We start from the raw sequence: 18,109 nt of genomic DNA, 5'->3' as shown, positions 1-18,109 counted from the left end.
TTTCCCAAGAAATAAGATTTCACAAATTTCCCCTTAGTTAGCCAATATTTCATCTTTAGTGAAAGGTATATGTGTTGGAGTTAAACATTTAAAAGAACTTTATAAAACATATAGGTGTTTTTGGTGACACAATAGAAATGTGCTTACTAGCAGAAAATTCCTATTATTAGTTCTTAAAACAATGGAAATTGCTGGTCAGGTTAGAGTATTTCCCAAATCCAGTGAAGCAGACCACTGTTCAAAAATAGGACTGCATGGTAACTAATATGAAGACTCCCTTATCTTCACATAAGCCTCACTGTAGACAGCAGTGACTTCCAATTCACTTTTTTTTTTTTTAAAGATTTATTTATTTATACAAACACTGGGTACAGTCAGCAGCGCGGGAGGGTGAGAGAATTCACCAGAGCGGGGCACAGAACAGGTAGACCGATGAAGTACACTGCTGAGGGGAGCAGCAGATGAGGCAGGAGAGGTCTGCGCGCCATGTTGGACCCTCGCCCGGAGGCTGGGGATCGAACCGGTGCTGCAGAGGCTGCGGGGCAGCTTTGCAGCCCAGGGCTCAACCGCTGCGCCCCCCCCCCCCAATTCACTTATTAGAGAACAACTGGTCGACACTTAATGAAGTCAAAGTGCAGAATTAAGAGGTAAGGAAAAATTCTTGGTCCTGTCCCAGCTGTATCAGAAGAATAAAGACTGTATTGCTTAGCCTTGGGCGAATGGGGCATTAATAGATTTTCTTTAGTCTTCATTCACCAGCAAATCATTCTCTAGAATGTTTACCTCCTCCTTATCCTGCCCATTGAGAAAGAGTAAAAAAAACCTGAATATGAAAAGAAAAAAAATCTCACAGAAGATGCCAATTCCCAATGATTTCGACTGACTCACAAACACTTGTTCTGTAGATTTCCAGCTGTAGTTAAATGAATCTCTTATCACCATGCTTATTTACAAGGTTTCTGATACTGCCTGGCTTGGTCACCTACCAAAGACACCAGTGGACAACTGGGCAGGATGTTCCAGCAATTGCACCTTGGACCTCTTTTTCCAGGTTCTCTGCAAAATGCTCAGAAGTTGTGCAATTCCTTTACAAGGGGGAGGCTGGTTCTGTTGCCAGCCGTCGGCTGACCTTTTTCTCCTTTTACCCCAGTTTGGAGGGGGCATTCTCTTATCAAAAGACAAATCGATAGGAAGGGCAGGACCGGCACCCTGCACAGGCCCCTTGGGGCGAGCGTGTTTGGTACTGGCCAGAAGGACGCAGCCGCTGGAGCTTCAGGGATGTCCTCCGGACAGCCTGGCTTCTAGGCCAAAAGCCCGCTGTCTCAGGCTGCTTTTGACCGGGCAGGGTGGGGACCCTGGCTAACGGGTCCTCCCTAGCTGCGCCCAGGCCTGGCTCCCCGCCTACAGGTTCGGAAACGTGCACTTGAATTTCGGCGCCTGCGCCGCGCTCCCCGGGCTGCGAGGGAGCCAGTGTGCGCATGCGCGAGCCCGCGAGCTCGCGAGCCGGGGCAGCGAGCGGACAGTGCGCGTGCGCAGGTCCGCGCGCGCCCCACAAACGCCCCGTCTCTGTCGCCCGTGACCTCCGTGGCGCCCCGTCCCGGCGGCCAGTACCTGAGGCGCGAGTGTCCGCGCGGCCAGGGCCTTAGTCAGACCACTTCGAAGGATGAGCATGGTGCGGCCTTGAATGCTGGGAAAGGCAGCCAGTGGGTATTCTCCCAGAGATTCCAACTCTTACCCGGCTTCCCGACTGAAGCGCACCCCGCCTGAGCTCCGGGCAGGGCGGCCTCGGGGCGGGTCCGCTCCGCCCCCAGTGCCCGCGAGGGGCGGCCGGACAGCCCAGCCCGTAAGCGGCGCCGGGGCCCAGCGCGGGGCACGCTGGTTATCTGCGCTGTCCTTTAGTTCCACCCCCCCACCCCCCCACCCACCTCCACGCCCCCCGACCCCCACCCCACCCCACCCCACCCCCAGTTGCTTCGCCAAAGTTCCTAGGTGACATTAGGATGTTTTGAACGCAGAGGTCATCCGTGTTCCACTTTTCTGAGTGCATCACCTCTTCTCGGCGCGCTTGCGTGCAGTTCATAAATGTCCGTGTGTACGTCCATGGAGAAGGAAGTGGGGTGCCTGCGTGTGTCATGCTTTGCATTTAAACTTATGCATGTTTTTGCCGGGATATTTGGGCAGTGTGATTTACACAGGGCTAAAGACCAGCGAACTTTCATTTTCCACCAAGTACACACTCTCGTCCTCTCTAATTGCTTGCAATATGAATGGACTTCTCAGGATCTCAGTGGAATGCAAGTGCTTAACTAGTTAGGAAAAAGTCAAATTTGTGCATACATATTTGAAATGAAAGAGCTTGATAAGTCCTGAATAAAAAAAGCAGACCTCTGATTCAGTCCCGATTATCCTTGGTTGTTGGTTCCCAGAATAATTTTAGCATTTTCAGCAGTTTCTTCTCGTGTGTGTTTCCTTTTTTCTTAAATGATAGGCATTTTCTGTTGTTTCCTCATTTTCAGTTACAGCTAGTATCCGTTGCTTGGAATGTGAGGATTTAGGTCTCTTACATACCACTTCAACCAAATACACTTTTCATCTTGCATCTGATAATACTTATATTCAGAATAGTTTGATTACATTAATTTACATATCAATGTTTACATTTTTGTTACCAATTATACTACATAATTAAAATTATACTGCATAATTGAAAATGTAATTGCATTACATATAAACACAATTACACATAATGGTTGCATTATTGCACATACTGAGGTAATATTGCTTACTATTAGGATTGGGAACGATTACAGGACTATAACCTGTTAGTTTATTGGCTGTGCCTTGTGTACAGACTTGAATCATCTGTTCAGGGAAAGGCAGCTTTTAAAAATTGTTAAGTCACAGAGGGTGTGAGTTAATTGTTACAGATGTTGGGCATCCATTTCCAACCAAGCAAGAGCAAACAAAAATATTCATTTGTACCCAGACTGATCTTTACATTTAAATTAATTTTCTTAGACTTTTCCTATTGGAATTAGCAATTCATTCATTCATTCAAACAATGTTTATTAAACTCCTTTTATGCTTCAGGCATTTTTCAGAAACTAGGGTACAGAAATGAACTAAAGACAAAGTCCCTGTCCTCCTGGAACTTATAGATTAGGAAAAGCGTGTGAACAAAGAGAAACTATATCAGATGTTATAAATATAATGAAGAAAAACAAAGCAGGATGTGGAGAATAGAAAGTGCTGGAAGAAGGTACTAAACAAATCTGTTAGATTGAATAACTATAATTTTGAAATAGTGATGGGCATAAAAGAAATTTTTATATATTTGTAACAACTGTAAATGGAATTTGACACTGTCATTTTTATTGGTCACAAAGTCAGTCATATTCATTATTCATAGTTCTATGAATAATGTGATTTACTACCTACATTCCTATTCAAAGGAAATGTTTCTTTTCAGTTACAAGTTATAACATTACAGATGTAACTTTTCCCATCTAAATTACCAGAACCTCTGAATTCTTTCCATAGACCTCTTCAGAATCTGTATACTGGAGGTTACAACTTCTGCTCTAGAGAAATACCTAGGAGTGGAATTGTTGGATCATAAGTACATATTCATTTTTACTAAGCAGTGCCAAACTATCCTTAAATTTACTAACAGTGTATGGGGCTTTTCTCGTCTGAGGAGTGAGAAGATGCATTTTTATACCTCACAGAACACATAAGTTAAAGGGTAGAGGAATTTACATGAGGTGGGCAAAGACAAGTCATTTGATGGTGTTCTTGCTTGGTTTTGTCCAAAGGTCAGGCTCAAGCACAAAAGCAGGAAAGGTGGATCCAAAGCTGACTCCTCTGAGTAGGAGGACAGTATCTCTCAGAGCAGTCTAGAGGCTTGCATTTTGGTGATACATCCCTGGGTCCTTTCTTGCTTTTGTATTCTGAAGCCACTAGGTGGTGGTATAGACTAGTTTTCCTTCATTAGGTTTCAGTGTGCACACAAATCAATTTTTTATTTTGAGTTTCTTTAACTTAAACAATAGGTATTTTTTAGAAAAGATTTATTTTATTTAGTTATATAAGAGTTAGTTATACAAGAGCTAGGGTATAGGCCAGAGGTGTGGGGAGTGAGAGGTTTCACCAGAGAGTGTGGGGAGCAGAACAGATGGATCTGCTGAAATATACTGCTGAGGGGAGCAGCAGGACAGACAGGAGAGGTCTGCTGAGCTCCCTGTCAGGCTGGGGATTGTACTCATGCTGCAGTGGCTGGTGATAGCTTGGTAGCACTGTCTGTTATGCGCCACCAGGGAGTCCAACAATAGGTATTTATAGTGGAGTTAGCTTATATATAGGGGATATATATATATATATATATATCTTATATATGTAAGATATATATGGGGATATAGCTTGTATATGTCTTAGGGGATTATGTATTGGAAAGAAAATTTTTGGCAAATGTGATTATCATAATTTTTATGACTTGCTTTATTGTTATTAATTACTATGTTTCTTTGAAAGTATCCTATCAGTGGACATTTACTACCACTTGTATGTTGGGCATTAAATTTAATGCTGTGAGGAAGGAAAAAAACTGGAAGTCTCTTCTTGAGATTATCAGTGTGTCAGTTCAATATTAGCCTCTTTGCTGCTGGTCTTAGAATAAATAGTAGCAGGAAATATGGTTTGAATTTGCTTAATGTAGTTTCTATTAATTTCTCTTTAATGGGTCCTAGGCCCTTATTTGGTTGGCTAATCCTTTTCTCATTCCTATTTATCTGCCCTTCTCTGTTTTAAGAAGTTTTTAATAAATATTTTCTTAAAATTCTGAATAATATATCTATGATTATCCTTCTTTCAGAAAATGTCAGTGACAACCACTTCCTGGACAAGAGAATATTCTTATGTGCCTTATATCACATAGGGGTTGTCATATATATATTTTCTTTTACTTATTCTCTTTCATTGTACTGTGTGAAGTTATTTCTACTTTACAAAAAAAGCAAAACCAAAAAAGCAAACATTAAGCTCAAAGAGAATGAGTGATTTTTAAAGGTAGCAGAGTAAATAGTTTAGAGACAGTGGATTCATTTTAATTACTCTTCAATAACCCAGTACTTGAGTATACCATAACTTTGTTGTTCCTTCCCTATTGATATGTTTCCTTATGTTTAGTTTATATATAATGTTTCAGTGAGTAGCTATGTACATATCTCCATGGGCACTTACAATTCCTGTGAGAGGAAATACTGATTCAATTTCACTAGTTTTCACTTGCTCTTTAAAGTATCTAATTATCCTCCCATTGGCAAAGAGTGGGATTTCCTTTCTCCACATTCTTGCCAATTCTTCTGCAAGACTTTAATACTTGCCTGTTTATGTGTGAGAAATATCATTTTAATTTATACTTTTCTTCTCCCTGATTTGTTGTGAATTGAGTATTTGTCATAATTTTATAGGTCATATCACTGTTATTTTATGACCATTGCCCAATTTTATGTTTCATTGTTCATCTTTAAGCAATTTGAAGGCTTACAGAAAATGCTGGGAAGAGAAGTAAGGTTATGTGGGAAATACTAAGGTAATAGCTGACCTTCCATGTTGACTTCTTGCAGAATCTAGAGACAGGCAGACTTGCTCAACCTGATGGATGGCAAAGGCTCCTTACCAGGTGAAGGGCTGGATATTCACACAGCAACAGTTCGTGGCCCTTTCGTGGAAGAGGTTGCTGATCACTAGATGGAGTTGGAAGGGATTCTTGCCTCAGGTGAGACGTGCCATGCAGGCTAAGGCTTTATGGGCGGGCTATAGGCCTCCTGACCAATGAAGTCAGGATAGCATCATGGTTATGATACATGTACTGGAGCCAGATTATCTATATTTCAATCCTAGTTCTGCTTCTTGCCACTGGGCAAGTTACTTCTCTGTGCCTTAATCTGCTCATATGTGTAATGGGGATAATAATATCAGTATCTGACGGAGGATATGTTATAAAGATTAAAGTGAGTGCTTAGGTAGCGCTCTGTGTGTGTGTGTGTGTGTGTGTGTGTGTGTGTGTGTGTAAAGGTAATGAAACTAGGGCAAAGTTTAGAAAAACTGGTAAATTCAATTTTCATAAACTTACAATGATATACTAAGATTCTGTTGACTTAAATATTAATTGGAAATATGATTTTTTGTCTAAATTGATCTTTAACTGCAAATTCATATACAAAGGGAACCAGAGGTAAAAAAAAATGTTGGGAATCAGAAAAGACTCTGTCTTTTGTATTGCTTGCATATCAATGTTGTATACTAACTCACTTGGTTGGGAGGGATAAAATTATTCCACTCTTATTCCACTCTATAAAATAAAGATGTATACAGCAGCAGTCTGCAGATATTCATCCCTATACACTGTGTGGGTAATGCAAATATTGTGATTTTAAAGGATACATACCTGGACTTGAATTTTGGTTCTGCTAATTATTGCCTATATGAACTTGGGCAAGTTGCTTAGCCTCTCTGAGTCTCAATTACCTTCCATCTTGATGGTGATAATGCTACTACAACTTAGGACAGTCATGGTAAGTAAATGAGATAATTTTCAGTAAAATACTTTCTCATAGAATCAACCACTCAGTGATTATTTTTGCATTGAAACCCCAGAATATTACAACTAAAGGCAGCATTAGACTCTTCTTTTAGTTTTTTAAGGATAACATCCTCAGCAATAAATGGAAGGAACTTAGGGTTTCCTTATAAAGTATGTACAAGTCGTTGTTCTTAGAGAACATGGGGGTATAGTGTTTGAGGTGGTACCAGGAGGATTTAGATAGTATGCCTCTTGAGCTGTCACTGGGCCATTGGTGTAGAGTGTGTTTTGGAGTGTGGGACCTGAATGGGTCACCTAGTCTCAGTCCACAGATTACAAATGAGAAGACTGAGGCCAGGGGGGACTGACTTCCTGTGGACACACTTGTAGTAGAGACAGAACCAAGCTTCAGGTCTTTAGGGTCCTGCTCCAGGGCTGTTTTTCTCAGCTTCCCTATAAGTGGAGTTGGACTCAGGCCCAGTGTGGGCTTCCTCAGGTCTTCAGAGACACCCTGCCTTGTGGCCAGTGTTCACTCTGTGGAGTCTTCAGCATGGTGCCTCTTCCTGGTATCCATCTGGCCTCTGTCCTCGTGCTGCCAGTTACCAGAAATGGCCTGGTAGATAGAGATTTAGTTACTAGGCTCCACTGCTTCCAGGCCACCCAGAATGTCCTAGTAGAGCTCAGCTATGGTCCCTATACTCCACATCTGCATGCTTGCTGGCCCAGGAAGCTGGCTGAACTCATAAGTGCTTGCCCTTTGGTCTTTTTTCTAAAACTCCTTCTTCTAAGTATGAGGATACTCTTAGACAATTATCAGACTCCATGAAAAGAGGAAATGTAAGAGTTATAGGCATTCCAGAAGGTGAGGAGAGAGACAAAGGGACTGAGAAATTATTCAAGGAGATAACTGAAGAAAACTTGCCAAGCATGAAAAAGGAGATGAATATAGACATACAAGAAGTAAGAAGAACTCCCAGTTACCACAATGAAAAGAAAACTACAGCAAGACACATAATAGTAAAGCCTGCAAGAGTTCAAGACAAGGAAAAAATAATGAAACTGGCAAGAGGGAAGAAACAGATAACTTACAGGGAAAACCAATCAGGTTAACTTCAGACTTCTCCAAAGAAACATTGCGGGCAAGAACAGAATGGAGTAACATATTCAGCAAACTTCAACACAGCAAATGCTGTCCTTCCTCTACAAAGAAAAAATATGGACCTTCTCAGACAAATCAAAACTCCAGAAATTCATTACAACTAAACCCCCACTCCAAAAAGTTCTACAAGAATTCCTAAAACCAAAGCCAACAGAGGAATGAACAAGAAGAACAGAATAAAGCAAAGAATAAAACTCCCTCTTCTCCTGGCTTCCCTATTCCCCCTCTACCTCGGTTATAGATTGTCCTGCCAGCTGTTTGTCTGTGTTGCCCTGGTGTTCAGCTTGATCATGCCACCCTTTGGCAAGTACCCCAGCCTGGAACTTCAGCCCTGGATGTACAGTGAACAGTACACATTTGTCAGGTATGTTTGCTTTTGGTGTCCAGGGAGAAAGTACTAGGGAGACCAGGGTGTTTACTGTGCTGGGGTCCACAGAAGGTGGATTCAGGAATTACATGGTGAGATAGATTTTATCAACTCAGGCTCCTACACAATTCAATATTGGCTGTAAAAAATAGCAGTGAACAAAACCTGATACAACAGCTTTGTCTTTCATTTCTGCATTTGAGCCCCTTTCTTCTTTAGACTGCTGTTGTCAGGAACAGTCATATGTGTCTTACATAAATAATCTGCACGTGGTAAAATCCATGTTTAAATTATGATGTGGTTATTTATAGCTTTTTTAATTTTGTAGATGAATCACAGTGTTTCTACATACTTTGAAAGCATTGTACCTCCAGGAAGTTAATGCCTTGTTTTCTATACCATATAATGTATATTTTGGTTATTTTTTAAGATGTGGATATTAGCAATATTTAGTATACTCCCTATACTATAAGCAATCTAGTACTTCAAACAAAGGCTACAAAAATTTCTCAATCCTGTTAGGCAGAATTTTTCTTCATTCTTATAGGATCTGTAGGCATTTATATGGGGGTGATGGTGTTCTTTACCTTACTAGGAAACATCTGTCCTTTGACTCTATGTGGATATCATAAATGACATGATAATAAGAGATAATTTTCATTCCTATTTTCAATTTCCTTCAGATAGCTAATTCATAATTTACTATGTTGTATTTGCAATATATGTTAGAAACATCATATGTCTGTAAATATAGACTATCAGGATATCATGAAAGTACCAAATCTAGTTTAAGAGAACCTTGGAGATCAACTAATATGAAAATTAAAATTGTTTTTAGGAAAATCCTAGCACATCTGTGATGTTACTAAAGAATTTTTCATTATGGATTTACTAGGAGAGTATTTACTTGGGGTAACTTAATATTTAGATAATTACTGTCTCATTATCTATAGCAACACAGCAAAAGCTCCAGAGGAGGGAATAAAAATATAAAACACAATTAAAAAATCAGAATGTGGGGCCTCCCCTGGTGGTGCAGCCGTTGAGCGCTAGGCTGTGAAGCTGCCTGCAGCCTCTACAACGCTGGTTCCATCCCCGGCTGCCAGCCAGGGTCCCAAAATGGCGCGAGAGACCTCTCCTGCCACGCCTGTTGCTCCCCTCAGCACTGTATTTTGTCAGTCTTCCTGTTCTGTTCCCCACTCTGGCTCTGGTGAATTCTCTCATCCTCCCACGCTTCTGACTGTACCTAGTGCTTGTATAAATAAATAAATTAATTAAAAAAAATAAGAATGTTTATATAGGCTTTTATTAGGGCAAACATTTCCATGACCACAATATCTTTTTAAAAAAAATGTTTCAAGTATCTTTGTTAGTGATCCAACATAAAATTAAAATTAGTAAAATTAATTGTAAGAAAATTAGTAAAAATAACTGTATGTGAAGACATTGCATCATATAAACCAACTGAGTTTTAATACCAGAACCTAATAACATCATTTTGAAAGTGATTAATAATGTGAAAATCTTAATACAGATAATCCAAATTATACCGAACTTTTCCATATAAAAAATAAAAAAAGTTTAATACTTAATGAACCCCATTGTTATTACAAAATAAACTTTACTGGACAAAAACTTTTAAAATCTTAGAAAAAAAGACAATGCAAAATGTATATAAAAATTTTCAAAATATTATCATTTGGAAATGTAACATCATTATTTGAACAAAAATGCTATAAAAGGAGAGGGTTACCGAATTAGAGAGTAAGATATTCTGAAAGAATTGAAAAATCAAGATCTTGTCATAATGATACTATTTTTTTAATGTATAATAGCTAATGAATGCCCTGAGGAAAATGAACAGAATAATTTCCTGAGGTGATAGTGAAAATGGACAAAAATGACTTTAAAAATTCCGAGACATAGCAAATTAACTTACCACCTCCTTCAAGTAAAAGGGAGAGTCTCTTGGGAGAATTTAAGCACCATTAGCAGACATATCTTATGGCAATTAATTTCACAGTTATTGAAATGCTTTGGATTTCAGTGGAAAATTATTTCAATGGTGAAAATGATGTAGGGATCAGAAGCATATTCTGCTGAGACACTAGATAATTGACACTTTCCCGAACTGAAAAAAAAAAATCATAATAAAGCTTATAAGTTAATGACTGAATCAAATCTTTTTTTAAGAATAATTTATTCCTCGTGATATAAAAGCTCACCGGCAGCCACCACTCTGGGATCCTCATGTGCCTGGTGTCGGCCAGCTGCGCGACTATCTGCAGTCTCGTTCCACCAAAGAACATGAACTGCAGGAACAAACCACACACATTCAAAAGACTATGCATTATTACAAATAGAAATACAGAAAAAAGTCAATATTTCAATATAACTTGGGAAAAAAAGAAAATAATTAAAGTTGAAGTCAAGTCTCCAAAGAACTCCCTGAAGCCAACATCACATAGTGTTTTATTTGTGTTTTCTCCTATGTACTTCATGGTTTCAGATCTTATACCTAAGTGTTTAGTTCACTGAGAGTTACTTTTGTGTAAGGTATGAGATAGTGGTATAGTTAGTGGTATAGTTTCTTTTTTTTCTGCATGTGGCTATTCATTTTTCCTAACACCATTTGTTGAAGAGTCCTTTCTTTTTCAATTGTATACTTTTTGCTCCTTTTTTGTAGATTAACTGTTTATGTAAGTATGGGTTTATTTCTGGGTTCTTGATTTATTCCATTGATCTATGGGTCTATCTTTATTCCAATGCCATACTGATCTTTATTACTATATAGCTTTGTAGCTAAGCCTGATTTCTGGACGTATGATACCCCTGTTCTTTCAGTCAGATTTGCTTGGGCTATTTAGTTTTTTTATGGTTCCATATAAATTTCAGTAATGTCCACTCTATTTTTGAAAAATGCCATTGAGTCTTTAATAGGAATTGCATTGAATCTATATATTATTTTGGGGAAAATGGCCTTTAAATAATATAATTTTTACAATCCAAGATAAAGGAATTTGTGTCCATCTCTTTGTGTCTTCTATTTCTTTCAACAGTTTTGTATAGTTTTCATTGTACAGGTCTTTCAAATAGTAAATGAGATCATTTTCTTGATTTCTTTCTCTTCTAGTTCATTGTTTCATACAGGAATGCATAAAACTTTGTAAGTGATTTTGTACACTTCACTGTACTGATTTATCATTTCTAATAGTTTTGTTGTGGAGTCTTTAGGGTTTTCTGTGTATATGACCACATCTGAAAATAGTGAAAATTTTTACTTAATTTTCAATCTAGTTCCCTTTTAAATCTTTCTGTGCCAAATTGCTCTAACTAGGGTTTCCAATACTATGTTAAATAGAGTGGTAAAAGTGGACATCCTTGTCTTGTACTTGATCTTAGAAGAAAAGCTTTCACTTTTTCACTACTGAGTGTGATGTTAGTTGTGAATTTGTCATATATAGCTTTTAACATGTTGAGGTATGGTTCTTTTATCCTCATTTTATTGAGTTTTTATCATGAATGAAACAGAAGTGAAACAAAAGCAAAAATAAACTGTTGCACTGTATCAAACTAAAAAGCTTCTGCACAGTGAAAGAAACTATCATTAAAGTAGAGACACCCTACTGAATGGGAACAAATATTACACATCATACATTTGAAAAGGGCTAATATCTAAGATCTACAAAATATTCACACAATTCAACAAAAAGAAAAATAACCCATTGGAAAAATGGGAGAAGTGCTAAATAGTCATGTCTTCAAAGAGAACATACAGATGGCCAACAGGCACATGAAAAAAGTTAATAATTTATATAAGCATGGAAATGCAAATTAAAGCCACAGTGAGATACCATGTCACATCAGTGAGAATGGGTCATATGAACTAGACCAGAAGCAACAGGTATTGGCAAGGGTGTAGAGAAAATGGAACCTTTGTAAACCATTTGTGGGAATGTAGACAGGTTAAGTCCCTAGGGAAAACAGTATGGAGGTGCCTCAAAGTATTAAAATAAATCTACTATATGATCCAGCATTTCTACTCCTAGGCTTCTATCCAAAGAACATGAAAACATTAAGAATAGATGAACTCTTATGTCATTGTGGTGCATTAAAACAGCCAAGTTTTGGAAAAGACCTAAATGCCCAATGGTAGAGGAATGGATAAAGAAGATGTAGTGTGTACACACACACACACACACACACACACACATCTATATACACACAATAGAATTCTACTCAGTTAAAAATATAGATAAAAGTGGGGCCTCCCTGGTGGTGCAAGGGGTTAAGATACAACCTATGAAGCTATCCACAGCCAATGCAGCATGAGTTCGAGCCCCAGCCAGTGAGCTACCCACATGGCATGGCAGACCTCTCTCCTGACTCACATGCTGCTTCCCTCAGCAGTGTATTTCAGTAGATCCGCCTGTTCTGTTCCCCATTCTGTCTCTGGTGAATTCTCTCTCCCCCCCCACCTCTGGCCTATACCACAGTTCTTATATGCATAAATAAATAAATATTTAAAAAAATAGATAAAAGCTTGCCATTTACAGCAGCATGGATGGAACTGGAGGGAATAATGCTAAGAGAAGTAAGTCAGAAAAAGAAAGACAATGGATGATTTAACTCATATGTGCAATATAGAAAAACAAAGCAACAGATAACCCAAGTTTCCTTCCAGTTTTAACATTTCCATCGAGGTTGAGGTTCCCTTCAGTTTTTAAAAAAAATTATTATTTTGATGTTTTAGGGGAAAGAATAGTTCAGTATTTTATTTTATTTTTTTTAAAGATTTATTTATTTATACAAGACTTGGTGTACAGGCCAGAGGCATGGGAGGGTGAGTGAATTCATCAGAGGCAGAAAGGGTATCAGAACAGGCAGATGGATCGAAAACACTGCTGAGGGGAGCAGCGGGTGAGACAGGAGAGGTCTGCCATCCCATGTGGGTATCTCTCTAGCTGGCCGGGAATCCAACCTGTGCTGCAGAGGCTGTGGACAGCTTCACAGTGCTGCGCTCAACCCGCTGCACCACCGGGGAGTCCCCAGTTCAGTATTTTAAAAAAATACTTCATAAAGTATTAATATTCCAAATAAAAATATTTATAACCGGTTTGCACAACCCTAAAATTACAAAACACTGAAAATTTGGCAATAAAAAGAAAATATGCTCCATAATGAGAACAGAGACTAACAAAAACAACTTAAGATCACCAATTCTTTGCAATTTCATAGAAGAAATGTACCTCTGTTGAGTAGTCCATATTCTCCATGAAATACTCCAACTAATTTTGAGTAGCCTTGAATGACATGAGCGTGAACTGCCCTTTGAAATGCATCACCCCACAGAGCTGGTCCACCTGGTTTCATTTGAAAAGTAGCAAGCTCATAGACTCCTAGATAGGATGAAAATTAATTATATTACAGACATATTCAAGTGACTCTTCTAATCATGTTAAGTTTGATTTTAGTGGAAGACTGATGTCAAAAGATTTGGATATACATAAACCTATATGACTATATAGACACATTTTTTAATAATTTGCATTGTTTTTCTTTGCTTTTATATTTAGAAAGTCCTTGTTAATGTTTAAGCATCAATTGTTAAGCTTATAGGAAAAAAGGACTGACAGCTATAGGTAAACTATTTTTATATTAAAAATCTAATAATAATCTGTACAGTATGTTAAACACTGAGAATTTATGATTGAATAGGATTTTTTTTATCTGCCCGAGGCTACACTTTTAGAAAAGATATGAATAAGGAAGTATTTTGAATCTCCTACAGTTTCATCCTTCATTCTGATTTCCATTTCTGTATCTTTATATAACTTGCCTCTTAACAGAATCCATTTCTAACATGAACAGCAGGCAAACAATAGATCTGATTTTTAAGTGTTTTTAAGGGAAAAAACCTGAGAAGAGATAGTATTATTGTTCCTTTAATCCAGGTAAATACTTGAAAAGCATTCTACTTTCTGGATGGAAGTATAAGGTAGGTGGAGAGAATGAAATTAAGGAATAAATGGACTAGAGAAGTAAAGGTAAGCATGCAAAGTTACTGGAGGAAGAGAACCAAGATTTCATGCAGTGAGAGAAGCCATCTAGTCCATTTAGAGAGTGCTGAAAGCTGAAGGAATCTAAATGTATAAGTTGATAAGACCTTTCAAACCTTGGGGATCACAGGGAAACAAAAAGAAAAGTTAAACCAGTTAATGCTTTTACTAATCTGAACTTTGTTTAAAACTGGGTTGAGATAATAATTTCTTTAAATCAGCTAGAAGACAAATCTTTAGGAATTATTTTCAAGCTGAGAAATAAGAGGAAGACAGAAGAGTTAGACTTGGCAGTTTCAGTTGGTAGTCCCCACAGTCAGTTTTATAAACAAAAATGTACTTAATGGTCTAAGATTAGTTTTAATTTATAGAAAAATATTTAAAAGTTTATTTTAAAATTATGACAGAACATCACACACCCTTCCACACTTACCCACACACGTGTTCCCTGCTCCTAAGGTCCAACTCTTCAGCCTTTACTGACCATGTCAGCTTTTTCTATGATGCAATTAAGGTTTCAGATCAGTAAGATCCCAATTTGGAAAATTATGCTTTATTGTGTAGTGCTCATTTTTTAAAAGGAAAAGCTGAAAGCTCCAACTAATTTTTATCTCAACAATGAACACTGTTACCAAAGGTTTGACTTTAGTTTCTGTAATTAAAATCTTTAGTTTTTTTCTATCAAAATTCAAACAGACCATGACGAAAGAGACTTACCCTCTTTTGGAGGTTTTTGCAATTTGCACCATGGTACCAGATAAGTAATCTCACTCTCTTGTTTATCCATCAGAGGCAAATTTGGAATGAGAAATTGTTCCTGCCATTTCTTATCCTTGGCCAAGGTTTTGCGAACCTCAGTTCGATGTGCAAAATTATCTATGGGAAGAAAAAGTCTAGATTTAGATCACCTACACTTTTTCTGGGTTTCATTCCACTTCAGCTAATGTTCATTAAGGTACATATGGTTACTGTTATATCACCGGGGATACCAACATATATATTATATGTGTGTGTATATTTGTACATATGTATATATATGATATGTGTCTCCAAGTTGTCATGGTCCAAAGGAGAGCGGAAATGTCAATAACTAGGATATTGTCACATAGTGAGATTCAGAGGCTCTACTACTAGTAAGTAGTTGTGTGACGTAGCTAAGTTATTGAATTTTTCTAGGTCTGTTTCTTTATGAAACTGGGTGGGGGGAGACACAGTTTATGTATATATATAAAATATATATAACACAGTTTATATATATATATATACACACACACACACACACACACATCCAGTATATGTATCTGTCTATTATATACTTCTATTATACACATCTCTATCTCTATAGATATATAGTATCTACCTCCAGGGTTTTTGTGAAGATTAAATGAGTTAGACATGTGAAGGAGTTTAGAAGACTGCTGGCACAAAGACAGTACTTAATATGTTAACTTTTTATTATTTCAATTGAAGTATTTATATTATAGTACCAATTTAGAGAAGGACTGTTATTCTTTGGTGTGGTGGTGGTAATAGGTGGTCATTTGAAGGTATACCTTGAATTAAGTTTAACATAAACAAAATCGAAGATGCTCTTTATAGCCTCTTCTTTAAAAGGCTTCCAAAGAAATTCTCTTATTATCACACTTTCTTTTTACCTGATACTTACTTCTCTTCTGTTTAAGTTATCAAAACAAAGATAAAATTTACTTATATATGGGCCTAATACTATATTTACTCTTAGGGTCCCATAAGACTAAGAGTAAAAGAGTTTTCTATGGTTTCTGCTGAGGCTAAGGAGTTACACCTATCATAGAGCTTAAGGAAGTTACATTAAGACTTTTAAATATTTAAATGGATCCTGATTAAACCGGTGGCACATTTAAGCATATATATCTGTTTTAATGGATTTTTTTTTTATAGAGGCATGTTTTATTTATTTATTTGTTTGTTTGTTTTGTTTATACATGCACTGGGTACAGTCAGAAGCGCGGGAGGGTGAGAGAACTCACCAGAGCTAGAGCAGGGAGCAGAGCAGGCAGAAGGATCGAAGTACACTGCTGAGGGGAGCAGCGGGCGGCAGGAGAGGTCTGCGCGCCATGTGGGGCCCTCCTCAGGTGGCCAGGGAGCAGCCGGGGATTGAACCGGCGCTGCGGAGGCTGCGGGCAGCTTCGCAATCCAGCGCTCAACCGCTGCACCACCGGGGAGGCCCTTAATGGATTTTTTTAATTACAAGAGGGAAGTATCCTAAACTATGTCCTGTTAAGTACAGAATGAGCACTTTTCATATTAAAGTACTTTAAAATAATGGACATTGATGACCAAACATTAAATGAAGTTATTACACATTCTTTGGCTATCATTAAGTCTGGACTTGGACTTCACAAAGGTTAAATAAAGATACAAAGATGAGTAACAAACATTCCTGGGCTTTCTGTAACCTATTCTCCTTCCTCTTCTAAACCAAGGGAAGGTTAGCTTCAATATGAGAATTGTCTGAAATTCCTTTTCCATGACCTCCCTAGACAGTGAATACTGACAGTGAATGCCTTGAAATAATAGGATGCAGAAACAAAAGGGGTTGCAAAACAATACATAATTATTAAATCTTACAGATGTGTAAGGCTTCAAAGTTAACTAGCATCATCTAGCAGTCTCCATTTCCCTAAAGCCTCATGCTGTTTAACCATTTCTTCTAGAACTCTGATGTCTAACTATAGGTTCAATAATAGAAAAGGTAATTCTACTTTCCTTTATGAACTTTACTCACGGGGTTCTTGCAATTAATGCTTTTTTTTTTTTTTGGAGTTAGAAATGAAGTTTTTTTTTTTTTTTTTTAAGATTTTATGTTTATTTATACAAACACGGGTACAGGCCAGAAATGTGGGAGGGTGAGAGAATTCACCAGAGACAGCAGGGAGCAGAACAGGCAGAAGGACCGAAGTACACTGCTGAGGGGAGCAGTGGACGTGGCAGGAGAGGTCTGCCCCAGGAATTGAACCAGCACTGCAGAGGCTGCGTGCAGCTTCACAGTGCTGCGCTCAACCTGCTCCGCCACTGGGGAGGCCCTGGAAATGAAGTTTTATTGTAGGTTACAGTATACTCTAGAGTAAGTGTGGGCAGAGTCAGAGAATCACCTGCTTTAAATTTTTGTAAAACAAAACAATTTTTTCCATATACCATTTATATAAATATTGTAATTTTTTTTTCTGAGAATTAAAGTCCAGTTCACAATTTTATGATTTGAAATTTGAGATGTCATACTTTCCCAACATCACATTCCCTTGTGACAAAGTTCCAGCAGTGGACTGGCAGACATGTATAACTGGGAGGGTTATTTCCAGTTTAATAAGTTTTTCATTTCTGGTTAAAAGTTTTATGTAACCTGTGTCTATTATAGTTATACAGATCAAAGAACTATGTTTCATGTAACAACTGACAGAAAGAAAATATGTCCTGCATGCTTAAGTTGATGACTGCATCAACTTAATACTGCATGCTTAAGTTGATGATTCATACCATACTTCCAAATCTGGAACACTTTGTTCATTCTGCCTCCAAATTCTACACTCCAGTATCCAATCAATTCAGAGTGAGCTGTCCGAAGATGAACATTTTTTGTAAAATTTTCCAGGAATTCATTCATCTTTGAGGGTTTAAGATAATAGGTACGAAATTCATAGAATGTTCCATCATACTGCCTGGGGCCTGTAGCAAAAGATGAGCATACCTGAAGGAAGATAAGGCAGAGTTAAACATTTTGGGAGGGTGGGGTTTATACTGTTTAAACTAACAGTTTATAGGGTTTATACTAACAAAGGACACTCAGTAAACTCACAATCTAATTTTACCTCAGCTGTCCTTTCTCCATAGACATCAGTTTACATTGATGCCAATAAAGAGAACTACTACCTTTCAGTATTCTAAAGAGACAGCTGTGTTTC

At 38.0% G+C, this 18,109-nt stretch overlaps 1 protein-coding gene across 6 annotated transcripts in view; it reads right to left on the bottom strand.

The window, feature by feature from the left end:
- LOC311172977 (protein NipSnap homolog 3A) overlaps positions 1 to 18,109 on the bottom strand; it is a gene marked incomplete at both ends in the record, with an annotated part of 114,980 nt that overhangs the window by 6,908 nt on the left and 89,963 nt on the right. For 2 of the 6 annotated variants that reach the window (XM_084236621.1, XM_084236622.1), the window contains one exon: positions 17,685 to 17,895. In XM_084236621.1, the coding sequence (XP_084092747.1) occupies positions 17,685 to 17,895 (211 nt within the window). Of the gene's footprint in view, positions 1 to 1,611; positions 1,672 to 10,163; positions 10,241 to 10,334; positions 10,422 to 13,358; positions 13,509 to 14,885; positions 15,045 to 17,684; positions 17,896 to 18,109 lie in introns of those variants that run through there. The other 4 variants (XM_084236620.1, XM_084236623.1, XM_084236619.1 and 1 more) reach the window with 3 other exon arrangements.

The sequence above is a fragment of the Talpa europaea genome (assembly GCF_964194135.1).
Source record: "Talpa europaea genome assembly, chromosome: 7".
NCBI lineage: Eukaryota > Metazoa > Chordata > Mammalia > Eulipotyphla > Talpidae > Talpa > Talpa europaea.
Note: the sequence above shows the minus strand (reverse complement) of the source record. Positions and strands in the feature narration are given on the sequence as shown.